This window comes from Chanodichthys erythropterus, chromosome 14, assembly GCF_024489055.1.
Source record: "Chanodichthys erythropterus isolate Z2021 chromosome 14, ASM2448905v1, whole genome shotgun sequence".
Taxonomy (NCBI): Eukaryota; Metazoa; Chordata; class Actinopteri; order Cypriniformes; family Xenocyprididae; genus Chanodichthys; species Chanodichthys erythropterus.
In genome coordinates this window covers 35,582,056-35,603,534 of record NC_090234.1, presented here as the reverse complement: position 1 = coordinate 35,603,534, position 21,479 = coordinate 35,582,056, and the positions used below count along the sequence as shown (strand labels likewise).

General features: G+C 37.5%; 1 protein-coding gene across 1 annotated transcript in view; it reads right to left on the bottom strand.

The window, feature by feature from the left end:
• The window catches only part of igsf3 (immunoglobulin superfamily, member 3), a 177,785-nt gene extending 156,515 nt beyond the window's left edge, over nucleotides 1-21,270 (bottom strand). The window contains exon 1 of the mRNA XM_067410553.1: nucleotides 20,635-21,270. Coding sequence (XP_067266654.1) covers nucleotides 20,635-20,674 — 40 coding nt within the window. The 5' untranslated portion in view covers nucleotides 20,675-21,270. The remainder of the gene's footprint in view (nucleotides 1-20,634) is intronic.
• Nucleotides 21,271-21,479: the final 209 nt, after the last annotated feature.

Genomic DNA, 21,479 nt, shown 5'->3' with positions numbered 1-21,479 from the left:
TTTATCTGTATCTGATTTACAGTGAGCAGAAATATGTAAGAAATGTTACGAACCATAGATAAAATAACTGCTGAAAGTGAAAGTTATGTCAGATCACTTTTTCAATAGGAAAAAAGATCCCAGCTTTAATAGTCAAGCATATTTACAGAACAAACCTTGTAAGTGAGCTATGAGGGCAAAAAATAAATAAATAAATAATCGTTCATTAATTGTAATCGAGGTAAAATGTTTTAATTAATTGGAGGTTTTGATTTTAGGTCACAATCGTCCAGCAAAAAAACCCCAACGAGGCCCAATCAAGACCCGGAAATGACAGTTGAAACGCGTCTGGCCCTGGCACGAACTAGCACGCTCGCTTCTGGCCCAACAGTGGAAACGCGGATATTGAAAACTTGGACCAATGCACCACCTTTACCCTCAAAAAACAAAAAAAGACAGAGGGGAATTTATCAATATAGAACCTTGTACAACTAGTCGTTCAACAATTTTTTTTTAGCATTGTGACTTTAGTGTCAACAACATGCCATGTTTTAGCTATTTTACAGTTTGCATGTATTCAACACTTTTAATGCATACCACCATGAACATTGCATTTTTAAGATGGCATGTAAAAAAAAAAAAAAAAAAAAAAAAAAAAAAAAACTCATTCTATCAGCTTTTAAACACAAAAGCTTCACAAATGTTAAAATTTTGGCCGATATGATAAGCCAGTATTTACTTTGTTAAAATATATGGCTGATATTAATATTAAAATTGATACTAAAATTAAAACTCAATACTTGTAAATGCAGCACGTGAATTTAAACATTATAAAGATTACGATAGTAAAGGTAATCTAAATGTAAAAACAGATGAAAATGAGCAAGCCAAATCAATAACCATACATGGACCAATTCCAATAAACAATAAAAAAAAAAAAATGGTAAAAGATTTCAGTGACAAGCAATTTGTCTGTCCACACCAGACTCAAGACAGGACAAGATCACTCACAGATTTACAGCCAATCAGAAGATTTGTGGGCGGGCTCTCTCTGCATTAACAATTAAACAATCTGAATGATTAGGACAAAACTGATTAACATGGAAAAGATGCGTTTTATCACGTCACGCTGTTGCATCTGATTTTGGGTTTTCCGACTAGTTATTCCGTCAACCCACTGACTAGTCTATTTTGAAAATATGTTGTTTAGCTCATCCCCACTATGCGCATATGTAATTGCTTGGCACTTGTGAAGACAGCATCCTGCATTAGGCACTGAAGTCTACATTAGCATGTGCCTTTTAAAATGCTGATGCATTAGCCAATGTGAAGCAAAAAAGCACTTATAAGGCCAACACAGACAAGCCAGTCATTAGGATTGAGCATTCTGCCCCTTCCTCCTTAATGGATGTATCACACAAACAGAAGAGTAAAGGCTATACTGTGGCCTGTCCCTGTAATTGGCATCAATTTAGCCCTCTACATCCACTCCATCTTTCGTTTCAAAAGGAAGCCTGCTGCTGCACACAATAGGTGAGAGAGCTGGCCTCTGTTTAACACAGATTCATTTCTTTCAAGAGACGAGCATGCTGTGAACCTATAGTTACCTATTCAGAGTATTTTCAGAACTGAAGCAAAAGCATCGACCCCGAAGATAAGAAAGTTCATGGATTTTGCAGCTGGCTGTTTATTATAGCTCTATAAAGCTCTTTTTCTTATGTTGGGCCCTGGCGGATTTCCTTTGGACTTTGGGTCAGGATCTTAGATGAATTGGGAGTGTTTGCGTTAGGTTGTCTTCATGCACGCATAAACTATGAACTGAACAACATCCTCGGGACAAGGAAACAGGAGGTGTTGGCTACTACGGTCCACTACACACTGCATGTGTACAAAGGCAGGACACTTTACGCTCAACGGGACTCCAAATTACAAGGGTCCTAAATATAATTAAAAGGTCTGGGCCTGATGCAAAAAACGTGTGTGACTTCAATGGAACATGCAAGTTCTTTCACGCAGATGCAAACCGTTACATTTTATGGATGCTTAAAACACGTAAGAAGCTGGAGTCAGGGCAAAGGTCCAAAACAAATGCTTCGGTAATCACATATATCAGTCGAATCCTAATTTATGGTACATCGACCGCATAGAAAAACGTCCCGAGAGAGCAAACTCTATACTAGGGCTGAATGATTAATCAAAATAAAAAAAGAATTTAATTAAATAAATATATATGTTCTGAATGTTTTAGAGTTGAGCAGCCAGTGTTTGCAAGGGCTCAGTTTGCTGCTCCACACAATCTCCATCTCTGATATATTGATATATGAAGAGTTCATTTGCAAAAACCGATAAACGCCATTTTTAAAAAAAATGAACTAAGTGTTGTGCATTATTCTCCATATATAGCACGTTCTGTACCCTAAATCCATTTTGTCAGAAGAGTCGGTTTTGCCCACTTTCAGGCATCGCAAGTTCACGTTTTACAGCAGAAGCCGACAAGCGCCCTTGTTGTTTGTGTACAGAAACCGATAAGTCCGTTTTAGCGAATCAGCGCGCAGTATTCAGGTCAGGTGACAAGGCTTCTAGTCACTTCAAAAAGACGCGCTAGCTGAGGGAAGTTTTATCAAAGCTCACTAAAAGTGATCGAGGATTTATGATTTCGACTCCTGTAAGTCCTTGTACACCATACACGACTTACATGCTGAAAAATTGGTTGTCCTTTTGCTTGTGTGTGTGTGTGTGTACTTGTGTGCCGATCTGTGTTGTGTGTGTGTGTGTTTGAGAGAGAGCGTGCGTGTGTGTGTGTGTGTGCCGATCTGTTGGTGTGTGTGTGTGTGTGTGTGTGCGCGCGCGTGGGTGGGTGTGGGTGTGTGTGCGTTTGTGTGCACATGTGTGTTTGAGAGTGTTTTAAATGCAATTACTTGGGTTTTGTTTAACTATGAAACATGAAATGTGGAGTTATCTGCTTTTGACAAAAAAACGACTGTTGGAGTTATCTGCTTTTGCTAAAAAACAAACTTTTAATATATATATAAAACATACTTTCACTGAATTTAAATTTTTTAATTAACCTGTATTTTTTAGAGTTATCTTTACTTAATCAAAACAGCCCAACTGCAGTTTGATTGTTATTACTTGGAATGCACAATAAAAAAAACATGATTTGTGAGAATTCATAAAAATGGGAGTTATCTGTTTTTGCAAATAAACTCTTCATATATTGATAATCACAAATTTTGGACAAATTGTGCAGCCATACAAACCTGGATTTTTATTGAGAGCATTTTAAAATAGTAATTGCACATCTTTTTCAGAAAAAAAAATTTTTTTTTTTTTTACCCAAAATGTGTAATCCTACTGTATAGAAGCTTTTCCACCAAATCTATTACGGTCGTATCAATCAATCAATCATCACTAAATGTCACATATTTAGCAAATATTGTGAAATTTAGCAAAATTTAGAATTTAGCAAAGTTTAGCAAATTTAAAATTTAACAAAGCACTGTGGTCAATCTAATACAGAACGTTCCTGACAATTTGTTTGTTTGTTTGTTTTTATTGCCATATCAGCATTTATGGTTATTTTCATGGCAAGAACAACATTACAAATAAATAAATAAACTTAAATAGCACAGTAATAGTTAAAAACAGTTAATAATCAACTCACATAAATCTAACAAACATTATATAAGATTTTTCATTTCAATATTTGATAAACTTAAGATTGTTCCTGGTGAAACATTTTTGAAAACATCCATTAAAGATCTTTTTGTGTAAAAACGTTGCCTAGTGACATTCAAAGCAGTACATTCCAACAAAATATGTTTTATAGACAGAGGAGTTTGACAAAAATTACATACTGGTGGTACTTCACCTTTCAATAAAAACAAATGAGTAAGTCTGGAATGACCAATTCTGCATCTTGTGTAAACAGTCTGATCATGTCTATTCTCAAAAAGTAAAATTTACAAAACAATTTTCATTTATGATTCAATTAACACTCCGGGTGCTTCTTGGCCAGAATCAGCTACAGTTTGATCCAGAATTTATGCCAGTTTTTAATTTAAGTTAAAAGTCTGGTTCGCAAGACTACCTACACCCTAAAACACAATGTACATGCAAACACAGCCAATCAGAGCTCTGACAGGAACATACAGGCCACACAACCATCTGCTGCTGAGCACCGTTTCTACATCAATAATCTATGAGGCCATCTAACACTTAGCTCTTCACAGCGTAACACAAAAGGTGAGACTAAGAGGTTGATGTCTACACATCTCAAACACACATTTTAAATATTGATTGAGCACATTTATGTTACAAAGACTTTACACAGGATGACACAGATAGATGCATGTGTGTAATAAACTGGTTACACACACCATCTTTGTCTGTAATTTTACTTACTAAAATCATTTAAATAAATGCCAGTTGCTTGGCCTTCCCCTTAGTCCAAACCATCACATGCAAACCCCCTCACCACTATCCACACAGGGATTATTATAATTATACCAATTATAATTAATTGTTAAATCATAATAATAATTATTGTTGTTGTTGTTGTTGTTATAAAATTGGATCTTTATTCATGAAAATGTACAATCTGCCTTGTACACTTTAGAACGGAGGTCCTATAATTTGCGGCTTGTAGCAAAAAAAAAAAAAAACTACAACAATCCTAATCTAGACTTTCAAATATACAGACCAAGACCTATCTTATACAATCTAAGTTATTAAACACTAAACAAAGTTTTTATGAGAAGTAATAGAATCCTCCTCCAGACTAGTACACTGAACTACTCCAAAAAAATCTTCTGATATCTCATATCAGAGTCAGGGGCATCCCAATGTTGTATACTCTTCCGTTAAGGAGACCATTCTCATTAACAAAACAGGAAAGATAGCACAGAGATCTTTCCAAAAACTATTTCTTGAATCATAGTATAACCGGGTAAAGAAGATAAATGAGGGAGGCTATAGCACCAGAACTTCATTTCGCAGTACAGCAGGGATACTTCTTTCAGCTTTCACTTAATCCTGAGGCAGAGGAAGCAGTGAATGTCATTAGAGCTACAGGCAGAGGAAGTGGCCAACAGATTCAAATTGTCAGCAGTGATTCTTACTGCATACTTTAAATGTAGCTGTAGTGTTTATTGATCTGGCTAGTTCATTTACTAGTTAATCAGTCTAGATCAATATTAATCATAGTTTTTTCCACTTGCTAATTTTACTGTATCATCAGAAAGGAGAAGAGACAACAAAACAACTCCTTGCTCTGCATCTTAAAGTGAGTCTATACATTTACAATGTATTCAGGCTATACATTTAAATCAGTACATATGTTCCCTGAGAATCAAACCCATCACCATGACACTGCTAGAGTCAAACTGAGCAACAGGAGCTATACATTAGCAGATTCAGTTGCCTTTTTTAACAAGTCAGATCATGTTTCATTTTGCAGCAAGTGAGCACACAGTGGTCTCCCCCAAAGTACTTTAAAAATACATGTGCCACAAACAGGTTAATGACCTCAAATTTATGGCCGACGCTGCACTACTTCAGAAGAAACATCACCTGGAGCCCTTTTTTTAATGTTGGGGGGGGGGGACACAGAGGTGCTGAAGTGTGTAGCGAGTACAATCAGGAGTGTATTAGGCCCTGTTTCCCTCTAGCATTAAGATGCAAGTGGTCAGCGCTAAATACAGGTGTAAATGGGGTCTAAAATTTTATGTGACCATATACGAATATAGTCCAAAATGCAAATGACCACATTGCATATGTAGTGTAAACGCTATCCATCCTGAGTGTGTCCTGGACCACAGACAACAATCATAAGTGTTGAGAGAAAGTGCATCAAAACAAGCATTCAAGCATTGCTGCACTGTACCAAAAAACATGGATTGCAGCTGCACTCCTTATCCTTTTCATTTGCTTCCTTTCCAGTTTACTCGCAAGCTGGACAACATGGGATCGTTCATTCAGTAGTATTTGCACACCACACTCAGCACTCAAAGAGATATAGAGTGACAAATCAAGAGGGGTGTGTCTTGATGATATCCAAACAAAAGTGGTCATAGAAGATGCATTGAAATACATGTTAATTGCAGGTGGAAATTAGGGATGGGCATTTTTCCAAAATAATGTATTCGAATATTTGGGCACGTAAAAAAACGAACATTCGAATATTTGTTTATTTAAATTACATTAAATTATATTTTTTTATATTCATCAAGATTTTGTAACCATTTCTGAACGAGCTTACGACTAGACAATATACACACCAAGCTTAAATTATATCTTTAGGTTTTATTTTAGTTCAAAGCATTAAATATATGCAAACAAAAAATTTAAAGAACAAAAGCATTTAAGCTCAAGCAGCGCGAGCGGGAAAAACACTAATAAAGCAGACAGCACCAGTTATCGTACAAATAGTTCATAATACACTCGAGTCAGTATATGGTTATCGTGTTTATATTTTTTCACATGTTCATGTTGAGAAAAACTATAATATCCACATGCTCGGGTGAGAAAACGAGCTGCAGACGTTGCAGAAACACAAAGATAACGATAATAAATAACGGTGTGCTGAGCTAAGATACTAACAGCAGCACCTTGTTTTGTGTTCGTAAATATATCTCTCTCGACAAAACTTAAGGTAAGCATATGTCTCAAAATCATTTTGCTATCATATAAGTAATCATCTTGGCTTACTAACTTACAGCTGCGCTTACCTGTCATGAATGCAGTAATGAACAGCTGTCTTTCCTCATTCGACTGGTGTTTTGATTTCATGTGCTTTCTCATTATGGTGGTGATATTATGATAACTTGGTTTCATTAATATATTTGATCAAAAGTAATTCCATTGTGTAAGATCATTTTCATCCAAGTAATTCCAAATTTCGCGAGGCAGGCGACAACATTTTGTGACGACGATCGAATAAGATAAACTTGTTAAACACGCTCCAAAGCGCCACCTGGTGCATTTAGTTATAATTTCGAGTTTTAGTGCTTGGGATTTATCATGGATTCACCGCATTTGCGGCCAGCAAAGCAACATTGTAAAATTCTAATAGTATTTTTATTTTTCGAATAGTAATTACAGAATTAATATTCGAATATTCGACTATTTGTGCACATCCCTAGTGGAAATGGTAATGCATCTCAACTGACCACTTGTTGTCAGATCATGGAAAACCAGGTGTAAACAGGGCCTTAAAGTAAACTCAACTTAAGATGTGATTTAGCCAAGTACGACATTTCTGGATCTTTGTAAATGTGTACATGCTGATTAAAAAATCATGTACTGACCCCCTAAATTTTACGAGAAATTATGTATAAACAGTGTAGTGTAGTTAACCCCAACCCCTAATTGACAGGAATGTGTCCTACTTATGGTCACTTAGAACAAGAACAATATTTGTGTCTTTAATGCACCCCATCTTATCACTCCATTTATTCAATCAACCCCCACCCAAAGACTGACCTGCCTTCTCACTGTTCCTCAGGTCCCCCTTTGAATTATTCATGAGCAGGTTGCAAGCATGCACTCCACAGTTCCATCCATCAGTTCTGTGGACATGCTAAAATATTTAGTATTTGTGACCAATCGTCATGACCATGCTTTAAAAGTACCCCCACATCCCAACGGGATCACCAATCCACTCCCGTCTGTGAAATGTCTAGACTAGCCACCCACAAACCCCCCAGACCCTCTCCCCACTAGCTACAGGCGCACTTCTTCTTCCCTACCCCCTTTCCATTGCCCCATTTAGTTTATATTGCAGCACAGAGTGGCGAGTAGACACATTTTAAAGCACATAATCATTATAAAGTCAACTAATGACTGATTCCTCTTAACAAAGACGACCTGGAATCCTAAGCAAATCGAATGTCTTGTGTGAATGACAGCTTTTAACCCTCAACTCAAAATCTCCATCTGCAAGTTTGGGCATAAAGCACAACATCAGAAAGGAAGCTAATTAACAATTAATTAAGTCTCTTCTGACTGACTTCTTTAGCAATTGTCAGTCACGTTCTGTCTTTGGATGGCCTAAAGTAGAAGCCTTCATCATCTAATCCCTCGCTCCTACCCTACCATTTTTGCCGTCCACTCACTCCTTTATTCTAAAAGAAAACCAATCAGACAGCAGGAATCTGACCAGAGTTAATGAAGCCCTGCCAACACACAGATCCTGATTGACTGCTTTATTTTGTTGTTTTAAGTGCGATCACTCAGATGCTTTGGGTTTGCTAAATCAGTAATGGCAGTGTCTCTCAAGAGAGTCAGCCTATCGTCTACTTCCAGAAGCAGTTTCAGGCGTGACAGATGCTAATTATTAGGGTTGGCTCTGTGACTGGTGTTCAGGACCTTCCACAGAGGGAATTCAGGACTATTGGTATAAAGCCTGGGACACACCAAGCCAACGTCAAAGAACTAGCAGAAATGAAAGCTGACTGTGTTGTCGCCACTCCTTGGCTGCGTCTCCACCAAAAATCTGTGCTTGAACACATCAAAAGGATTAAAGGCAACTGTCAGCTAGCACATGCGTTCTGTGCCTGCATGCAAGTTCAAATATCTTTCTATATCAGCAGGTATCAATAGTCTATTTTCATCATTCAAAAAGGGAAACTGAAACTAGGACTGCAGATATACAAACCATAAACAAAGCAGCGCTTGCTTAGCATTTTGATTATCAATCATGCTGATCACTTTCTTCATTCCAGTCAGCTCATATTATTATGAAAATATTTGTGCATTCGAATGCTCTGGTAAGATGCTTTAACCTCATGCACATAAAGAAGCTTTATTCTCGTGCACTGATTCGTTCACTAAGCTGAAGAGCCAATCAGAGTTCTCTCTCTCACCGATGGCCCGACGCCAATTCAGCATGCTGAATCAGCCCAAAAACCCTGATCAAGTCTGACTAGAGCCAACGGTGCAGAACACACTGAAAAAACTAAGCCGACCAATGCTCAAATGCCCGAAGGCTGACCAACATTGCCCGAAGGCCGACCGATGGCTTGGTGTGTTCCGGTCTTAAAGGGCATACAGAAACTCTAGGTAAGTTACCATAATACAGTAAAAAAAAAAAAAAAAAAACCTGGCATAGGTTTTATTCAAAATCCCAAACTCAATAATAAACTTTAATGCAGTAATACCTTTCAATCTATATTCATCAAACTTGGCCAAGTAGGCCCAATACAAACTGTCCTGACTGCTACATCTTATTTGACTGATTGTACTTATGGTTTTCCAGTTGTGGAGCCTCAAAAAGGAGCAAAATCCCATGGGTTTCCATGAAAAACTTCTGACTGTAATTCCACCTAGAGCTTCCAAGCTATGTCCACCAAACTCAGCCTGTTCTGGCTCAAATTGCTACACCTTTTGAACTCACAAACAAGAACAAAATCCTGTAGGTTTCCACTGAAAACTTCTGACTAAAAGCTCTAAGAGGAATTACAAGTTACTTCAAGCTCTCAAACAGAAGCAAAACCCTATAAGTTTCCATTGAAAACTATTGTCTCTAAACCCTTCTAGAGATCTCAAGCTATGTTCACTAAGCTTTGCATGGTCCTTCAGCCTGTTTTGACTCAGACTGCTATGCCTTTTCTAACTTATCTAAATCTCATAGAGCTGCTATGACAAATCTGAATGTTAATGAGCTCAACCTACTACTGTCAAAAAATGTCATTTATTTTCACATACAGATATGACCCATCTTGAAAAAACTAACCTTTAAAATAGTGTTGTCAAAAATACCAACTTCGGTACGTAGTCGGTACTGAAATTTTAAAAACGTGACGCTTTGAGCGCTGTTGAGTGAATTCGTAAACATCTCTGATTGGCCATTGTTTTCACGGCTCATCGGATATGTCTGTGATAAGCTTCAATGATCAACGCTGTAAAAACAGTAAATAGTAATCAATTAATCTCTTCACTAAGCGCTTACACAAGGGAGCGTTTGAAAGCAGGCGTCTATTGCGGATCGGTCCACTGTTAGACGCCTGTTTTCAATCGCTCGTGCTCCCACTTTCAAAACGCTTTCAAATTCAAACACTTCCGTGTGCTTTCAAATGCTCCCACGCATTGATCATTGTAGCCAATCATAGGCATATCCGATGAGCAACACAATGGCCAATCAGAGATGTTTATGAATCCGCTCAACAGCGCTCAAAGCGTCACGTTTTTAAAATTTCAGTACCGATAGGTACCGAAGTCGGTACTTTTGACCACACTACTTTAAAATGTTCAAAATTCAAGATTTTAAAAACTTTGAGGCTTTAATGCTACTAGTGAAAATGTGAACATTGTTAAATATAATACATATACGGGTGGGCGATACACCGGTTACGCTCACATGACGTTGCTGTGCGATCACAAAATCATTTGTATCAATTTTTAAGCATTGCAGTTTTAAAACAAGTGATTTTAAAACTGCTGAAGTGCAATAAGCAGTGAAAGAGAACTTATTTTGGTATATGCGTGAGCTGTCCGAGAGATTTCTGACCGCTGTCAGAGACGTGCGCACTTGAAGCCGCTGCTCATAGAGCATGTGAGTACTGAAATTAGTTATTTTTGCTTGAAAAGTTAAATACACATACTTGTCTTTTCAAGTATCCTCGTAAATACAGTCATTATGTCTTAAGTGACGTAAAGTTGAGAAAGAAAACACGTGTAACAGTATATTGATTGCTGCATTCGGTCTTAAAGTGACAGCACAAAATGCCTACTATCATCTGTAATTTAAAATCTCACTGACTGAATCTCTTGTGACTTTAATAAGAACAAATGTATATTTAATTTACACAGTGAAGACTATGCAGTATTTTTTTAATACATTTGATTACTGTATACATTTTATGCAACCTTGTATTTCTTATTTCTAATGCTTTAAGTTTTTCAGGTAGGTCTATGGTCCATTTGTGGTCCATTTGTGTCTTTGTTCTATTGTAGTTTGTTTTCCAATGCTTGTAATTAGTTTCTTTGTTTTTATTTTATCACCGTTTACTTGTCTCCAGTAAGCTTGAGTTGTTTTGTTGTTGTTTTTTGTGATACTGAAAATGGTGAAAATTTGATATAAAAACTATTTAAAGCAAAAATAATTATACTGTGATATATATTGTTATCGTGAAATAAAATTACTCATATCGTGATATAAAATGTTGGTTATATCGCCTACCCCTAAGCACATAATAAATTGTCTAAATGTCTTGTGTGGGTGGGTGGGTGTTTGGGGGTCATTCAATTGTGTGTGTGCTCAGCTGTTTGGAGGGTGGGGGAGGAGGAGATCTCCTAAAGAGAAATTCAAAGAAATCACTGCAACACTTAAAGCTACTTGAATGAAGTCCAACATGCAAGAAAGACTTTTCATGCCTCAGTTTCTTGGTCAGATCTTGAGAGGGGGTCTTCCATGATTCCTGTAAATGTGGAAGTGCCAGAGGCAGGTACCAGACACGGATCAGAGCCAACTACGTAGATCATGTATAATAGCTAAGGGGGCAAAAAAGAGCTTACCAACTCCAACCCCCTGCTGCATGTTTCCATTTTGTTTAGATCTAATCTGAGCCACTTCAGGCAAGCGCACACCTACCAGCAAACACAAATGCACAGGGATGGAACTAAAAATAAACTACAAAGAACCTGAGAGAACCACGACAAACACTGGTGATTCAAAGAACAACACAATTCAAGCTGATAAAGTCTCACAGTGGTAGACCTGATAAAGACGAACAATTGGAAAGTGACACGCCAACACAAAACTTCTTGACCTTTCACTCTTGATAGCACAACCAGCTTCCAGCATACTATTCAAGGGATGAAAAGTAAATTATAAAGCTTTGGTTTTGTGTTTAGCCCAAATGCTCCAATACAATTGAGCAGTGCAAGTTGGAGTACATTTCTGATCCACTTACCCCCTCTTCTCCCCATCATTTCATGTCAGCACTATCTAGCATTGCATAATGCCATGCCTTCTTTAAAACATCCATGAATAAAATATATTCTCTTTTGGACAGTTTACTATATTCGACAATATAAAGAATGTCGAAAGTTGATTTTCATACATTTTTAATCCAGAAATTTAAATTGAACTGAACATTAAAGTGTTCATATAATAAGTTCATTCAGGACAAGTTTAAGAGTATCAAGATAACTTGAAAAAAATTGTATGTTTAAATGTACGTACATATATTTGAACACTGTAAATTCTAAATTATATGAAGGATAGAGGAGTTAGATGATGTTATCACTAGGATGTTAGAGAAATTTTACCCACATATTTTCATAGACAACTAGGCTAATAAACAAAATTTCTGTATTAGAATGGAGGTATAAAATAAGGAACAATTTCAAACACCAAACAGCCCCATTAATTGAACCAAATTCTTTTTTCTTTTTTTTTTTTTTAGCATGCAATTTCAGCTATATAGCAGAAAATAGCAGGTGTAAATTAAATTTGACAGGTACAAAAATACATTACAAAGTGAATGCTAGAGAAAGAGCTTCTCTTTAAAAAGACAAGAGAAGAGAACCCTTTTTGGTCATATTTTGATTACAATTAAGTGGTCAGCACCACAAAGCACAGTGTTCATGGGACCAACATGTCAGGAAAGTGTTCAATCAGCAATGAGAACCAAACACACACACACACACACACACACAACATAAATATGTAAAATATGTGAAAATAAAATCTTTCAGTCACTAGTGAAAATCACCAAACCTGGATTACGGTTTAGATATCTTTTTTTTAATATGTCCCACTGCTTTTTGTGTCAGTCTGAAACTGCAACCAAAATGCAAGCCTCCAAGCACTTCTCTTGTTAGCTCATCCACTGTGGGATATCTACAAATACAAAAAACGCTCTGTCCGGATATTAACGAATACAATTTTGTCATGTAGAGGAAAACAACTATAAACATGTCTGATCCCATCTGAAACCAGAACTACCTTAAGTCTTAACTGTAAAAAAAGGAATAATGTATTTTTTTTGTATAAAATATTATATTATATCCAATAGTTTCTCACAAACATCAAGTACAAGATAATCCCTTAACATCACCACACACTGCAATGCATGCTGGAAGCTTGTAAACCTTAAAACAAATCTCTATTATTGTTCAACATGCAATTGTTTGTCCAGACAACTCTGTTGGAATAGTTGGCACAACATTTGCAAGAACATTGTTGTTTTTTATGTTGATTCAAAGTAGGCTAATTCACTTTTTTTATTATTATCTGTAACTCAAAACTGGATACTTTGTGAAAAATAATTGCTTTTTTAAGTGTACACAGATTTTCACCACGGTAATAATCCCCTGAAGCGTGGAAAATGAACAGTATGCCTTGAATGTATAAACACGTGTAGCGCTGGCCTCATCTCAATGCAGTCCTGAACGTACACAGGATGTATCAGACAGATGACAAATAGGACCCTGGGACCCTGGCTAGACACTCATAGCTAAACATTCATGGATCAGCATTCTGGAGCAATGGGTCACTCGGGAGTCAGGCAGCTGAGAGTTCCTCAACTGCCATGACATTCTCAGGTTTTCGAAGGACAACAATGTTCTGCAACAACTGAGTAGCCTAACACTAGTGTGACTGGAGAGCCATGGCAAGATAGCAGAGTGTTGTGTGGGAGGTGTAAATAGCCTCCTCAGAAAAAGTGCAATGACCATGTCCCTATGAACACACACTGTGTATCTGTGCAATGTGTGTTCTACAAGAATCTTACACACCACTGGTACTCTTAACTCAATTGTGTTGAAGTTAAACGCTGGGTGAAAACAGCACTAACGGCTTGTAGAGAGCTAAAATGGCAGGGTTTATAGAATAAGCACTACAGTTTCAGCAGTTAAACAGTCAGTCCTCCCTGCTCTGACCAAATCTATAATTTCTTTAAAGGTGCCCTAGAACTTTTTTTTAAAAGATGTAATATAAGTCTAAGGTGTCCCCTGAATGTGTCTGTGAAGTTTCAGCTCAAAATACCCCATAGATTTTTTTTTTATTCATTTTTTTAACTGCCTATTTTGGGGCATAATTAGAAATGAGCCGATTCAGGGTGTGTGGCCCTTTAATTCTTGTGCTCCACGCCCCAAGAGCTCACACTTGCCTTAAACAACATAAAAAAAAGTTCAAACTACAGTGTTTATTTGAATGTTTACATTTCGTTATGAATGAGTTTGAGGCTGTGCTCCGTGGCTAGCGGCTAATGCTACACTGTTGGAGAGATTTATAAAGAATGAAGTTGTGTTTATGCATTATACAGACTGCAAGTGTTTAAAAATGAAAATAGCGACGACTCTAGTCTCCGTGAATACAGTAAGAAACGATGGTAACTTCAACCACATTTAACAGTACATTATCAACATGCTAACGAAACATTTAGAAAGACAATTCACAAATATCACTAAAAATATCATGATATCATGGATCATGTCAGTTATTATTGCTCCATCTGCCATTTTTCGCCATTGTCCTTGCTTGCTTACCTAGTCTGATGTTTCAGCTTTGCAGATCCAGACGTGTAATCCCTTTCATAATGTTGGGAACATGGGCTGGCATATGCAAATATTGGGGGCGTACACCCCGACTGTTACGTAACAGTCGGTGTTATGTTGAGATTTGCCTGTTCTTCGGAGGTCTTTTAAACAAATGACATTTATATAAGAAGGAGGAAACAATGGAGTTTGAGACTCACTGTATGTCTTTTCCATGTACTGAACTATTGTTTAGTTACTGAACTATTGTTTATTTAACTATGCCGAGGTAAATTCAATTTTTGAATCTAGGGCACCTTTAATCTATAAATAAAATGTTATATAAAGCAAATAAAAAAATAATAATATGACCTCTGTTTTTCCCACTTCAAACTTTACTTTAGAAATTCAGGACCACAACAGTGCTGGGTTTGATTGGCCATATTTTATGGAACACCACACCTAAAATGTCTCTTCTACCTGATTCACATCACTGGGTGTCCTGAGAAATGACATCTGTCTCTGTGACAGCCCTAGGCTGTGTAGCCAATCAGAAACACTGTCTGAGATTCATTTTTCTGACAAGTCTTTGGAGAATGGAAGTTTTGGAGAAAGCCAGTGTTTTCTGTCCAAGTACTGTGAATTTTTTTCTTTTTTTTTTCTTTTAAAGGGGTCCTATTATGCACTTTTACGAAGTCTTGATTTTATTTTGGGGGTTTACGAAAATAGGTTTTCATGCTTGATTGTTTAAAAAGCACATCTTTTCCCAGTCTGTCTCAAACGCTCTGTTTACTTCCTGTTTCAATCAGTGGGGAACCGTCAGGGCCCTCTAGGCCCTCAAAGATGGCCTAGACTATTATAAAAAATAATATTTACAAACTTATAATAGTTTGAATAAAAAGTTTTAATAAAAAGTCATCAGTTTTAATGTTATTTTAGGAATTTATAATTTGACAAACATCTATTTTTTTTATAGAAAATAAACCCTTTAAATCTGCCTGTGCAATTTGAGTTGTGTTGTGTTGATGTCCATTTTCTCCATATTAGGATGTTTCCGCCTGATGCTTTCAGCTCTGTGATTAGTGGTCCAGCTGTGAAATTACAGAGGGCCAAGCCATAGAAAGTCAATGTGAGACGAATTTCAATTGACAGGAAAATTGACCAATCATAATCGTAGGCCATCCAAACCCCTTTTAATGGGTAGGGCTTGTTATCAGTAGGCTTATGAGGCATTCTGCCCATTGTGGGGAACTCGATTGGGGGAAAAAACAGCCGATAAAACATCTAGGGCTGGTTTCACAGACAGGGCTTAGGCTAAACCAGGATTAGGCTTTATTTCAATTAGGGTATTTAAGTAGCTTTTATAAACATTCCCTAGAAAAAAAACATTACTGGTGTGCATCTTGACATAAAATTGACTTTTAAAATATGTCAGTGCAAGATGCTTTCAGTTAAAACAGCCCAAGCATGCATTTTAGTCTAGGACTAGCATAAGCCTTGTCTGTGAAACTGGGGGATAGTGCTTAACCACAAAATTAAAGGGTTATTTCACCCCAAAATGAAAATTTTGTCATTAATTACTCACCCTCATGTTGTTCCACATCCGTAAGACCTTCGTTCATCTTCGCAAATGAAGATATTTTTGATATTTTTGATAAAATCCGATGGCTCAGTGAGGCGTCCATTGCCAGCAAGATAATTAACACTTTCAGATGCCCAGAAAGCTACTAAAGACATATTTAAAAAGTTCATGTGACTACAGTGGTTCAATCTTAATGTTATAAAGCTATAAGAATACTTTTTATGCACCAAAAAACAAAATAATGACTTTATTCAACAATATCTAGTGGCAAAACTTTTTCTTTCGAATCACAAGTTCAGAGTGTGAAAGTTACGTGATTTCAGTAAACGAGGCTTCGTTACATCATAAGTGTTTCAAAATTTCAATGGTTCACGTAACTTTGGCAGTTTGATTCACGCTCCGAACCAATGATTCAAAACAAATAATTCGAAAAGCTTAAAAGCTTCACGAAGCAGTGTTTTGAGATCGCCCATCACTAAATATTGTTGAATAAAGTCGTTATTTTGTTTTTTTGGTACACAAAATGTATTCTCGTCGCTTTATATTATTAAGGTTGAACCATTGTGCTCACATGAACCTTTATTAGCCTTCTGGGCAATGTAAGTGTTAATTGTCTTGCTGCCGATGCAGGCCTCAATGAGCCATCGGATTTGATCAAAAATATCTTAATTTGTGTTCTGAAGATGAACGAAGGTCTTACAGGTGTGGAACGACACAAGGGTGAGTAATTAATGACAATTTTCATTTTTGGGTGAACTAAACCTTTAATAATGAGGATATTGTTGCTAATTTATTATCTACGCTGTGGATGAAAAAAAAATAATTAAAAAATAAATTAATTAAAAAAATAAAAAATAAATCACAATAACGTGCTATCTATAGTTTTTTAACAATCATATTGCAGAAGGCGGACAGGATGCTACGGGGAGTATGATCTTTTATGACAAGGGCATGTAGCTGAAGTTAACAAAATAGTGTAAGAAAATGGCTGAAATTGCTTACAGCACCTTTAATTTCCTCTATATTTCCAATAAAACCAAAATCCACTCAGTGAGGCTTTATTAAGGCCAGCCTAGTGAGTGTCAGGAAACGAGAGCATTGTTTTTTTTTAACTTCATGCAGGGAAGCTAAGCTCGGCTAATGCGCCTGAGTCAGTGGGAGGCTAATAATGGCTTCAGACAAACACCTTGAATAATCTCTCTCTCTAGCACACACTTTTTCCTTTCTGTCGCGCTCTCTGTGACAGCCTCCTCTACGGTGTTCAAACATCTGCATTCAAATGGATGAAATAGTGATTAAAATTAGCATACTATGAGCCTAGTGCATTTCTCAAAAGGGATAACATTTCTTATGGGTACACTTTTTGCATAAACAAACATTGTGATCACATAAACAGAATACAACACATCTAGCACACACAAACTGGACCACAAGTGTAACATCTTGATGTAAGCATTCATGTCACATGATGGTCCTATAAAAAAAGCATTTCCCATGAGTGAGGAAAGCTAATTATAAATACAACAGTGACAATACTAAAAAAAAGCTTTTTACGGTTGTGTTTACCAGTTTGTGGGCCTATTAACTTTGCGTGAACGAGGAAGGTCTTTATGGCCTTTCCTGCTGTTTTGCGAGCAGGTTTCGAGAATATCACGGGAACGGGAGGATGGGAATCATTTCACTCAGAATGAGAACCTGAATATTTTCTCCTTTATCAGTGAAAGGTTTGCTTCTTTTACTCACATGCACATTACCTGCTTTTGTGCATATGGAAATAAGCTGTTCATGTACACTTCCTCAAAAACGCTCAAAGTCCCTTGCATTCAAACTCAGTGTTTTGAAGATGTTCTCTACTGAAATATGATAACTTGCATGTAATTTAATAGAAACTCAAAACTAAAGAACCAGTATGAATCAAAGATGATCTAGGAAATTGGTTTCCTACAATATTGCAAAACCATAAAAAGGCCAAAAATTCTACAAATTATCCATACTTCATGTTCATTTGATCAAACCATCCTGTTGAGAGCCAACACAAAAGAAAGCCATCAGTAACCAATGTTTCGCCCAGTCCCCTCCCTGCAGGACTAACAAGCCTCTTGTCCAGGAAGGTACAGCCATCTGTTGTTTGTTAGGAGATAGAGAGTTTGTGTGAATGAGTATGACCGTATTTGCGTGTGTGATGAGGGAGAGAAAGGGGATGAAAATGAATGGGGGAGGGAGTTACGAGTAGAATATGTAAATGCAGACATTAATGGTTTTGTCTGTGACTGGCACTTGGGGAAAGACTGCGAGTGAGCACTGACAGCAACTTGAAAATTGTTTTGCATGCAGAAAAGTGTGTTGATTTATGAAATAACAGCCGGCTCTATCCTGACTCCACTTATCTGCACGGATATGGGGGATACAGTCTGTGGGGGGTTAGGTTAATCCAACGAAAGAGTCTGAGCGCAATGTCATATTAACCTAGTTCAATATCAAAACATGCTTTCTCACAACACAAAACAAAACAAAATTTTTATTATATATACGTATAACCTAGACCAGTGGTTCTCAAACCTGTCTTGGAGGACCCCCAGCCCTGCACATTTTGTATGTCTCCCTCATCTATCACACCTGATTCAACTCATGAGCTCATTAGTAGAGACTGCAAGACCTGAAATAGGTGTGTCAGATATAGAGAGACATATAAAATGTGCAGGGCTGGGTGTCCTCCAGGACAGGTTTGAGAACCACTGATCTAGACAATGGAGTCTTCATCAATTCACCGACAGACATTAAGAACATAAAGCGTCATATCAGAATCACACTCATCTGTTCTGACTAACACAATGTGCTAATTAACCCAATGACACACTAGAACCTCTGACGTCACACTGGTGAGTCTGAATCCAGATGTGTGTGTGATGTCTGGCTTGTAGGGACAAGGTGTGTCTATGTCGTAAACTTAGACATGAAACAAACTTGTCTGCCCTCAAGCAGTAGGTCAAGATTTAAAACAAAAAAAGTTGTTGGGAGGATTAAAGGTGCACTTTTTGTTTACAATTAGCTGTTATAATAGTATCAGTATTTTTTTTTACTGTTCAATATTGTGGTTATTATTAGTAGAAGTAGTCTTCCTTGGAAGTTCATATTCACCTTCTCTGAGGCTTCCACCTCAAAGAAAATCCAGACTTTTCCACTCGTAATTATGACATTGAGATGGCTCATGTCCATTCAACTCGTAAATATGATCTTTAGGAGATTACTTGAATGCACGACAACTAGGCAACATCAATTTCATAAAAGCGTTGTGTGTGATGTCAACACAGCAGCACCCATGAGAGGCTTCGGTAAAGTTGGTTTTATATTCGCACATTCGGACTTCTGATAAATTCCGACTTTCCAATAAATGTGCAATAAATTAATGTTTGCGAATTTTAAGCAGCGACATGATATTGACAATCAACGATTGTCAACTTACAACATTTTTCACAGTCGATCAAAATAGGCAAGTATTGTTTTAATGGCATATTTACTTGTGAATGTCCACTGAATGTCCAATGTAGTGTGATTAACAAGGCTACTGAATACGGATGTCCGAATGTGCGAATATAAAACCAACTTTACCGAAGTCCATGAGAGGGCAACCAGCTCCATGTAGATGAAATCCACTTTTTCTAGAAGACTGACATGCCTTAAGTCCTCAAATCATGTGAGTAAACATTAGTTTAATTCTATATCTCAAAGTTCTGTTAATTTCTCGTCATGTAAAAAAAATCTAATTAGTTAAAGAAAATTACTGGGTGTACCTTTAAGAGTGGAATGATCTGTATCGCCCTCAAATCAATCAATGTAGCCTACTCCAGTGTTTACTTGATTTAATGTCCCCCATAAAAGGAACATTAATCTCCTGCTGGGCTCTCTAAACCAACATTAACCCCAAAACAAACCCCCATCTGACCAGAGCTGTTGAGACCCAGCTGCCTCATGTTTTCCAAAGTGGGGGAGTAAATAAATAAACAAACAAACAAGTCAGATCATGCTGCTGGGTCACAATCAACTTAACCACTGTAAAGTAAATGGATTCATAAACAATTCCCATTTAAACTTGTATAAGGAATCTAGACCTTTTCATTACAACCATAAAATTGGAAACATTCAAAAAGCTAGGCGTGTGTGTAGATGTTTGAGCATTAAACCTTTTCAGCATCTAACATAATATCCAAATGACCTGAGATAACCTGAAATATCCTTGGTTAATTTACTATCACTGTCAATGTTCAAGCGAATACATACAACTTAGTCACTGGACCACATCAAAGACTACTTAATATTTTAGTATGTACTATAGGCTACATACTTCTATGGCATTATAATCTTGGGTTACATGAATCCACAGACAGCGAAACATCTCGACGTATTTGAGAAATTAACGTGTAGCCTACGCGTCATTGTATCGTCTCAAATACCATGACCATTAATCAAAAATGACACAAAAACTGCAACAAGTGCATGTAATGAAATAAAAGGGCACCTTATCAATCATCTCTAGGGGTCATTAATCAGTGAGGTCACTGAATGATGAAATATGTAGTAAAAATATAACTTACCCCAAACCGCAAAGGCTATAATAAGCCAATTGATATCCATATTTCTCCTGTTTTCTGCACTGGCGATTAAGTCCAGATATTGCAGAAAATTGCAAGTGTAGCAATAAATTCCTAATTGTCACTCACACCTTCCGAAATCAGTCCTTACGTAGTTATGGACGCGTACACCTGTTCGGACCGCGTGAAAGTGCGTATACCGACTCCACAAAGATTCAATTTCTCCCGAGGCAGAGAGCCTTCGCGCGGTTGTATGACGGATATCCAGCCCCGAACAACAGCCGTATTTGTTAAGAGACCCTTGTGTGGTTGAATAAAGCCTTTTAGATGGTTTCCTCCGATAAATTACATCCGCCGTACACGAATGAATCCGAAATTGTGAGTTGAACGCTGGGATCTCAGCTCTCTTGTGCCGCTCTCCAATTCCCAGCGCGTGCAGCCCAGTGAAGCCCACGCGTGGAGGAGGAACAGTGAGACCGGTTGGTCCCGCTCGCGTCAAATAACCGGTTTCTGTGGTCCTGGATAAACTTATATATCTTTGTCTGACGGGTATGAGCAGATGTGTTGCCCGTGTGTCCGTTCTCCGTGAAGAGCGATACGGTGATGCTGCCGCTCCCGCGATCACCTTCAGCTCTTCTATTGTCACACACGCCACAAAAGACACTAGGCGGCCCAGCCCATCTCTTACTTTCAAACATGGGCTGGTGTCTGTGGATATCAGAAGGGGGAAAATCCTACTAGAGACCACTATAGTTGTGTCCCGGTCAAATAAATCTGCTTCAGTCAGTGTCGGGTGGCTAAATCACATTTGTTATCAGTATCACGTTGCCTAGATTCAGTTGTCACTA